The sequence below is a fragment of the Myotis lucifugus genome, unplaced genomic scaffold (assembly GCF_000147115.1).
Source record: "Myotis lucifugus unplaced genomic scaffold, Myoluc2.0 scaffold_430, whole genome shotgun sequence".
NCBI lineage: Eukaryota > Metazoa > Chordata > Mammalia > Chiroptera > Vespertilionidae > Myotis > Myotis lucifugus.
The window spans coordinates 15,866-25,114 of record NW_005871478.1 but is presented as its reverse complement, the minus strand read 5'-3'; the positions used below and the strand labels follow the sequence as shown (position 1 = coordinate 25,114).

The following is a 9,249-nucleotide window of genomic DNA, read 5'->3' as shown; positions in this document are numbered from 1 at the left end:
CTCATCTGTCATTTTGCTCCAGCAGGGCCAGAGCTCGCACCATCCCTGCCGAAAGAGGGAGGGGCGTGCTGCATAGTGCTTGGCTTAAAGGATGGGATTTCCACAGACAGATGGGAAAGTCACTCCTAGCAGAGAACAGCATGAGCAGAGGCTGGCTGGCAGGCAAAGCAGGGCGTGATGATGTGGAAGCCTAAGGCGGGGGAGAGACAGATCCCAAAGGGCCTGAACTACATCAACAATGGGTAGTTCATGAAGGTGATTTCACCAGGCAGCGGAGAACTGCTTACACTGTGGATTAGGAAGTGGCAGAACCAAGGCTCTCTGGGCTTTAGCTCCAAGAGCACATAGATTGCTGGGGAAAGTGGAGCTGTGGTCTTGAGCCAGAGGGGTGCGGCCATCATGGGAAAGAAGTGACGGGGGGAAAGATACCACAGAACCAACAGAACTGTGACTGACAGAATGTGGAGGAGGTAGGGAGGAGGCAGGACTCAATGTAATAGGGCTTCAACTTGTATGGCTGGGAGAAGTGGTACATGAACAGAACCCCAAACAAAAAATTCCCTGTAAATTCCGTTTCCCCCTTGAAGGCAGGTATGGGCTTACCTGCTCACTGACCACAAAGCCTCACAAAACGCCCTGTGAAGACAGGCCAGACAGAGTAATCTCTCCCCTTACACATGATCTCAGTCCTGGGCCCTCCCTCAGCTCTTCTAACTCCATTGCCTGCCACACACAGCGATGACAACCATGCTCCTGTGGCAGGCTGCCCTTCAGCCAGGACACAGCTAACTCCCCCCTCCCCCCAGGCCTCCATACGCTGGTCCCACCTCCCTTTTTGGTCTACCTTGCATTCTAGCCAGAGACCACTTTCCCTTCCCTGCTGACTTGGCATCACTCAGGTCTGTGCCCTTCTGTCCAGCCCCACCGGTCCCAGGCGTCTCCTTGAGCTCTTACCTCTGCCTGGACCCACACAAGCCAACCTGCCCCACTGCTGGGCTAGATGCCCCTCCGTCTGGCCCTACAACTCTGTACTGAGACAGCCTGTTCTTCCTCCCAACTTGTGTTTTTTGGGGCAAAGATATGTTTACCATTGACCCCAAAGGGCACCCTCCTGGACATACTCTAGGTGTTCAAAGACTTGGTGAAGGGCAGACACTCTCTGGACTTGTTTCTCACGGCTCCTTCCACCGCCTTCCTGGCCTCAGCTTCTACCTTCAGAGCCCAGCTCATCGACACCACCTCTGCCATCTCCCCCATCACTCTCCTTCCTGACTTGTCTGAACTCTGCCTGCATCATTGCTGGTCTGTCAGCCACAGCCACACGTGAGCGCGGCAGCAGAGGTGTTCCAACAGGTAGGACGCAAAGACAAAGCCTGAGCCCCACCTGCCAGGAGGCCCTGTCCAGGAACAGGCAGAGGAAGGCAGCCTGGTCCTGCTGCTCCAGAGGATGGGTAATGAGGCTGGGAATTCTGCCTCCAGGCTAAGAGCCCAGCCTCCTGGGGCCTCCCGTGCCATGTTGCCCCACCAACCACTAAAACCCTCAGGCTTCTGAACTAGAGCCAGTGCCATACTGCTCCGTGCCTGTCCTTTCTCTCAGAGTCCCCAGGGCTGGGTGAGCAAACAACAGCACAAGAACCACAAGAAAACGGCCACACACTGGGCCTTGTCCATAATTATTACTATAATGCTTTACAAAAATGTTTTTTTCAGGCAACTGTGTTAAATTATTATACATATCTGGGAAGGGGCGGTGGGGCTCTGGCCCCAGGGTAATGAAGACCTTCATGGGAGAGGATTGTGCCCCCTCACCCCTCTGGGTCCGACTCCTGATTAAGTGACTCCCCCTCAACCAGCAAAGACCATTAACCCTTCCCCATCCAGTACTGGGGTAAAGGAGGAGGAGCAGCAAGTCAATGAAGTGCTTTGAAGGGGAGAGCGTAACAGACTGGCTGCCCAAGCCCCCAGCGTACTCTGCCCTGGCTCTATAGGGTCCAACCGTGGCCAGAACCCCTCACTGGGGAGGGCAAGCTACCAGGACTCAGCCTGCACCCAGGCATCCACTCAGGAAGACGGGGACAGTGCGGAAGGTCAGGGATGCCTAGGAGTAGCTGGCCTTCTCGCCACCCGGTCAGGTCAGGAAGAGGAGGAGGCATGGAAAACAGCGATACACCAGTGGGAGCTGCTGGCTGCCCCTCCTCTACTCCACTCCCCAAGGCTACTTACACAGGCACCCCGGCTCTGGGAGGGACTGTCGGAGGAAATGGGGGCGTTTGGGTGTCTGGCCTTGGAGCTCAGGGAAGCAGCCCCAAGGGTTAGAGACAGGAACCATAGGCTTAATTGGTCCTGCCAAGAGGGACCCCTAGAACCACCGAAGGCTGGGCTCCCCAATTCCTATATTCCAGACTCCCACCCATGCAGCTAAACGTTCCTGTGTGTGTGCGTGCATGTGGGAGGGCTGCAGGGAGGGGCTGCTGCACCCTGCCCGGGGTCGGGGCATGCAGGGGGCCCAGACAGAAAGGGTCAAAGACTTTGGCTTCCCTTTCCTCCCATTCTCTCAACGCTGCCCCCTCCTCCTTGGGCACTAGAAGGTTTTACGATGAATAGCACGAGCGCCATCCTCTTCGTACTCTTTCTTGGAGACCCACATCTTCTTAAAAGTGTCCAGCGAGGCCAGGATGGAGCCACTGTGAGGAGGGAGGGTGGTGTTCTTGGGCAGAGCCGCCCTCCCTGGGCACTCAGAGCTGTTTCCTTCACCTGGGAGGAAATCCACCCACCTCCTCCCGGCCTGGCTAACCCTGGGAGGAGTGTCCAGGGCAAAATGGTTTCCTCCCGAGCCCTCCCTGGGAGCCCTGCCTCACCCGATCCACGTGGAGTATAGCCGCTCCTGAGGGGCCGAGATCTAGAGGGAGCAAGCAACACGTAACTGCCTGTCCCCACGCAGCAGCCCCGTCCCCGCCGGGGGTGATTCCCACAGCCCGAGGCCAGACAGCAAGTACATGAGCCGAGAGCAGGGGAACAGGCTAATGGGAGCAGCGGCTGGGCTGGAAATGAGAGGCCCCCGGAGGCGACCGGTGCCCTCTCCTCCCAGTCAGGGCTGCCCAGCACCCCATGCGCCACGGGCACGCTCCACAACCTCACCTTGATTTTGACGTCCTTTGGGGCAAGCTTCTTCACTTCACTTAGTAATCGGTCGCCAAAGCCTGTGAACACAAGGCTGGCTAGCCTGGGGTCCACTTCTGGCCCTCTTACCACTAGCTCCCCTTACCCAGCCTGGTGCCCCCCAGCCGCCACCTTCCTTCAGCAGCTCTTTCCGGCATGAAGGGTAGGCGTGAGCCACTCCAGGGGCAGAAAAGACCCAGCCCCACGCCTGCAAGTGACCCCGCTAACAAAGAGGTGACATGAGCTAGAACCCCAAGTCACTGGCTCTGCTGGCCCCCACGTTCTTCCTCACCCAATGCTCCAGCAGTCAAAACCCGCCAGAAGCAAAGTCAAAGGCAAATGACAAGTCAGGAGAAAACATCTACCATTCTGCCCGTCAGGTGGGCAGAGATCACACAGTGTCGGGCAGGCGATGGGCACAAGCTCCCAGGAGGGAATAGGCAGCACCTACCCAATAACAAAGGCACACCCACCCTGACCCGGCTGTTCTCTGGGATTTACCGTCGGTCTGTTCTCACCACGGGAAATGACGGTGCACATCTGAGACTAGAAGGGACTGCAAGAGGCCATCAGCAGGACAACGGCCATGTGGCACATCCGTCCAGTTAAATACCACACGGACATATCGAAGAACTTACATGGCAGGACAAGACCTTCCAGATAATATGCTAAGTAAGCCATACATGGTTGGGACGTGCAGAACATGCAGTTTGCGTGTATGTGGGGTTGATGCACATTTGTTTATATGTGCAGGAAGGCAGCCGACAGTTGCCTGAGAAACCAGCAAGTCCTGTGCGGAGGGAAGGGGTGACCAGGACAATGGGAAAGGACACTTCATCTAACACATTTTAGATCTCATATAAACCAATCACCTACTTATGAAGTGAGTAAATGTCATTTTAAATCTTACTCTTAAAAAGCATTGCTCACTGAGCACCGAAAAGCCAATAGAAAAGGGGCCCTGTCCCAGGCTGCAGGGAGGGGTTCAGAAGGCCCAGCCGCCCTTGCCCCCGCCCCTCCCCCCGCCCCACCTCCCAGGTCAGGCACCTTTGAACAGCGTGGAGCCTCCTGAAAGCACGATGTTGGCGAACAGCGTCCGGCGGAGGTCCAGGTCCGACTTGTGGATGGCGAAGGCCAGCACCTCGTGGAGCCCCTCGCTCTCGTCCCCTACCAGGTCTGGCTGGAACAGCAGTTCGGGGGCCCGGAATCGCGCTGGCCCCACCTTTGGAACATAAGATGGAGGTATAGGCCTCTTCCTCCAGGCCCAGCAGCAGCACCGCCACCCAGGGCCAGGCCTGGTGACTTACGTCAAGCATGCTGCCATCCGGCAAGGTGTACTGCACCTTCTCTGTCTCCAGAGCCTCATCCTTCTGCGGGTTGATGGACAGGTAGCAGGCTCTCTGCGAGGCGTGGGGGGCAGGGACACACCTTCAAAGGCTGTGACTGGGACACCCACACCCAGGCTCGACTTCAAGCCTTGGTCCTGCCCTCTTCCCCTGCCATTCGCCCTCCTCCCGTCACTCCACAACCTCCTGCCCTTCGTCACCTCTTTGATGGTACGAACAACCTCAAACTCCGCTGAGGTGTGGAAGTCGAAGCCTTCCTTGCGCAGCAGCAGCCGGAGATAGCGGGAGACGTCGCGCCAGCGATGTCCACCCGCATGATGGAATGGGGCATGGCAAAGCCCTCGTAGATAGGGACAGCATGGGTGACCCCACACACCGAGTCTAACACCACTCCTGTCGAGAGAAAATATTGCGTACCTGTCAGCAGGTCAGCATCCCCTCGCCTCAGCCGGTAAGGCATGGGCCTCCCACCCCCGGAAGGAACCCTAGGACAACGGCCCAAGGAACTCCCCATCTGGTCACCTCGAGCAGGACGGCCCCAGGGAGGATGGGACCCAGGGACCACTCACAGGCTGAGCACGGCCTGCATGGAGATGAACAGGGCCGGCACATTGAAGGTCTCGAAGAACACCTCTGCCGCCTTCTCCCGGTTCTTACTCGGGTTGAGTGGGGCTTCCGTTAGGAGAACAGGATGCTACAAGAGACAGCAGAGCTGTGGGCGTGTGCACAGACGGCACGCGAGGCCCTGAAAGGATCTTCCAGAGGAACCCTCCTCCCCGTGCACCCGCAGTGAGTGCACGTCCTTCTCAAGGACACTGTCCTGTCACCTGCTGGCAGTTACTCTTCCACAGCCCGCTCTCTCGGGAAGTTTCTGCTTGGCCGCCCCGACTGTTGTGCCCCCCACACAGTGAAGAGGCAGCAGGCCCCAGCAAAACACAGGAAATATGGGAGCCTGGCCCCGAGGGAGCACAGCAGGGAGGGCACAGCGAGGGGATTCGGAGCCTGGGGGAGGCCTGGCTGCCACACCTCCTCGGAGAAGGTCTGCAGCTGGTCCTTGGAGTAGACGTACTGCCAGATGCGCTCCATGTCATTCCAGTCCCGCACCACGCCGTGCTCCATGGGGTAGCGCAGAGTCAGCAGCCCGCGGTGCTCCTGCGCAGGAGGGTGGGAAGGCAGTGTGGCTCCAGGCCCCACCCCCAGCCACTGCTTTCTGCCTTCACCTGCCCCGAGTAGAACCACCGCTGCTTCCTGGGTGTCCCCATGCGCGTGGCTCGATTGTCTGGCAGCCTCTCAGAGTCTAGCCAGCCTCACCTGGCCAGGGACAGGGAGGGTGGTGACGTGCTTCCTCCCACCCCCCAGGTCCTCGGCCTCCTCCCCGGCACGCTTCTCTATACTCACGGGCAGCGCATCTCCTCTTTTCCCCACACATGGCTACGCTCCCATCGGCGCCTGTACTGTCCCCTCTGTGGTCACCTGTCACCCCCCTGCCCCTTCTCCAGTTCCCCTGCCAGTGCTCACATCTCCTGCACGGATTGTCCTCCAATGTCCCTATGTCCCTTCTTGCCAAGCACCACTTTGCCTCTTCCCTATTGACCCATCTCCTGAGAGCCCCTATTGTGCTCCCAGATCCTGGCACCCCACACTGTTGCCCAGGTGCCTAATCTGCACTTGCGTATAACCCCCCCCCCCCACATTCGCTCCTCCTGAGGGCCTCTCTGGCCGTGTGGCCCCTGCAAGTCACCCCAGCTGGGGTGCAAGAGGTGGCTCCACAGCTCTTGTTGGGATCAGTTATCAAGTCTGCGTAATTCAGACTCTTAAGTCACTTTTTAATCAGTTCTTTCTTCTGCAGCTTCCAAAAGACAGGGCATGAGTACCTAACTGTACCCCACCCCAGGAGCCACCGCCTCATTACAGGGTAGCCTTCAGAGCTAAAGCCTGGAGAGCCCAGGGGGCATCTGGCACGTGGCCCAGAGAACAGTCTTGGGGGGCTCTGCAGGACAGCTCTGCCCCCAGACAGGCTCCTGGGACCATGAAGACCCCAAACCCAGGGAAGTGCAGGTCCCACGTTACCTCTGCTTTTGGTCCAATGAAGAGGTCCCCTTCCAGGGCTCCAGCCATCACCCGCATGTGCTTTGGGCGCCCGACACTGCGGGGACAGGCAGTCAGTGAGGCAGGCAGGGGCAAAGCTGGAAAGCCCAACTCTGGTGGTCGAGTAACTTACTCCAAAGCACCAGAATGTGGTCAGAAGCCAGGGATCTGGGATGCGGGACTACCGAGCAGGGGCTACAGAGCAGGCCTCAGCAGGACAGGAAGCTCGGGGTCAGAAGAAAAGGTGTCCCCCCCATAGAGGGCTGAGCTCTGGAGCATCAGCCCTCCACGGCCTATTCTGGCAGGAGTTGGCTTCCGCAGCCAGCGACTCAGCCCATGCTCTCGGGGTCAGGAGGACGAGGGAGGATGCCCCGGGAAGCTGGGTGGTGGCTCCGTGTACCCCCCTCCCGTTCAGTCGATTCTGCCCCTTTCCCACTGCCGGGGCTTCCAGAATAGATTCCAAAATTTGACCCAAGTTTCCTGCACAACAGGACCCTTAATTACACCCAAGTGGGTTTCAGAAAGGACCCCCCTCCCCCGTCCCGCCCCCCCCAGGCTTAGGCTAATCACTCTAAAGCAGTGGTTCTCAACCTTCCTAATGCTGCGACCCTTTAATACAGTTCCTCATGTTGTGGTGACCCCCAATTTCATTGTTACAAATTGAACATAATTAAAGCATAGTGATTAATCACAAAAACAATATGTAATTATATATGTGTTTTCCAATGGTCTTAGGCGACCCCTGTGAAAGGGTCATTCGATCCCCAAAGGGGTCTCGACCCACAGGTTGAGAACCGCTGCTCTAAAGCCTCTAGGATTTTTGAGGTGCGCTGCTGAGGGAAAACTTCCCAAGGGACTGGAGTAGCCGAAGGTGAACCCCAGGTTTTCTCAGGTTTCACCTCCTCTGAGAAAGTATTTTCTAGAGTCTGAAAATAAATAAGCCCCAAAGAAAACCTCTCCTGGGAGGAAGAGGTGGCTGTGCAGTAATCGCCCACTCTTCCCCGAGTTCAGGCCTTTCTCTGGGAATCTTCTCCCTTTTATTGTAGCTGCTTCGGCCACGCCCTGTCCCCAGGGCAATGCTGGCGCTTCTCCCTCCCTCAGTGAGGGACCAAAATCAGACTCCAAAGAGGAGGGGGAAGCCCAGAGTAGCTGTCTGCTCCTTGCAGAACCCTCAACAGTGTCCGCCTCAAGGTTGGCCTCAAAGACTCATGATCACTGTTCTCCTGGGAAGCAAACAAAAAGGTTAGGGCTGCTGCCTGAACACTTACTAGTTTGGGAAACAGTATTTGGGGATCTGATCTCCTGCAAAGCCAGCCTTGATCACCCCAGAGCCCTGCAAGGAAAAACACTGTTTAGCTGTCTGCATTCGCCTCCAAATTAAGGCAGTGCCCTACAGTGGGGAGCAGGCTGCCGAGATCCTGCCGAGAGGGCAAGGTCATTTACAAGTACACCAGTGGCTCAAAACAGTGTGTGGGGGCAGGGCACTTCTACACCCCTTCCTCCCGCATTTGACAATGTCTGTAGGGGATGCTACTGGCATCTAGTGGGTAGAGGCCAGGGACGCCGCTAAACACCCTGTGGTGCACAAGCCAGCCCCTCACAACCAAGAACTATCCAGCCCAGCGTGCCAACAGGGGACCGAGAGCCCATCACAAAGTCCATCCACCTCCGCACGCTCCAGGGCAGCTCCCGCAAGAGGGATCCAGGGCAAAGCTGTCCTGAAAGCCAGCATCGTTTTTCCCAACAGCCCCTGGCCCCTCCGCTCCCAGGGGGACAGGCCCCGGGAAAGACCACTGGGAGCCTAGGAAACTGCAGCTCCAGGGGTTTTCCTAGAGACTGCAGACAAGAACTGGGCTGCCCTGCTGCAGCCTGGACCCGGCATCTGGACCCCTCCCCAGACCCTCTGCACACAGGTCTTCATCACACTCCAGGTCTTCGATGCAGGAAGCAACAGCCCAAGTTACAGAGCAGCTGGAAGCCCAGAGCACCATGCAGGCCGCACCCCGAACTCAGAAGCACGTTGATTGTCCTGAGTGAATTACTTCACCCCAAGAAGGGACGTGGCCTGGTCCTTCCCGGAGCCTGCTGAGGGCACCCCTACGCCGAGTCCTAGCTTCTTATTAAACATCCTGTGCTGTGGCTCAGGGAGCCACATGGGAACTCCAAAAAGAGCGGCTCCGGGATGACATGGGGTCATGTGTGAGGGAGAAAGAGAAGGAATCACCATCAAGACCTCCCCGGCTCACGCACGAGAGGCAGACACCAGGGCCACTCGTTTTCTTACTATGGACCATAAATTGGAGGCCAGCTGGCACGCTGAGCGCCAGAGCGGCGGGACAAGCCGCAGGAACCAGGCACCTCTCCTGGGCTCGGGAACAAGTATCCCGACTGTGCACGGTCCTGGGGGAGGGGCCCGAGCTCTCCCCGCGCCGCCGGCCGCCGCAGGTCTGCCCCGCACTTCGGAGATCGAAGCAGCCGGCAGCCACCCAGGGGGCGGACTGTGGGTGGCGGACCGAACCTGCGTGTCTCCCAGTCCCGGGGGAGGGCAGGAGGGCCTGTGCGCTCGGAGGGTCCTGCCTGGGCGCAGCCCCTTGGGAAGCGCTGTGGTAAGGTCCCCGGAACCACCCTCCAAAGGGGCCATCAGTGTGCAAAGGGC

General features: G+C 58.2%; 1 protein-coding gene across 2 annotated transcripts in view; it reads right to left on the bottom strand.

Annotated features, from left to right (window-relative positions):
- Positions 1–1,636: 1,636 nt before the first annotated feature.
- The window catches only part of ACTR1B (ARP1 actin related protein 1 homolog B), an 8,153-nt gene continuing 540 nt past the window's right edge, over positions 1,637–9,249 (bottom strand). Inside the window, exons 2-11 of one of the 2 annotated variants that reach the window (XM_014468126.1) lie at positions 7,862–7,926; positions 6,576–6,651; positions 5,532–5,657; positions 5,075–5,199; positions 4,706–4,922; positions 4,467–4,559; positions 4,207–4,381; positions 3,139–3,200; positions 2,859–2,899; positions 1,637–2,684 (exon numbers count right to left, since the gene is read on the bottom strand). In XM_014468126.1, coding sequence (XP_014323612.1) covers positions 2,582–2,684; positions 2,859–2,899; positions 3,139–3,200; positions 4,207–4,381; positions 4,467–4,559; positions 4,706–4,922; positions 5,075–5,199; positions 5,532–5,657; positions 6,576–6,651; positions 7,862–7,926 — 1,083 coding nt within the window. In that variant the 3' untranslated portion in view covers positions 1,637–2,581. Of the gene's footprint in view, positions 2,685–2,858; positions 2,900–3,138; positions 3,201–3,227; positions 3,950–4,206; positions 4,382–4,466; positions 4,560–4,705; positions 4,923–5,074; positions 5,200–5,531; positions 5,658–6,575; positions 6,652–7,861; positions 7,927–9,249 lie in introns of those variants that run through there. The other variant, XM_014468127.2, reaches the window with a different exon arrangement.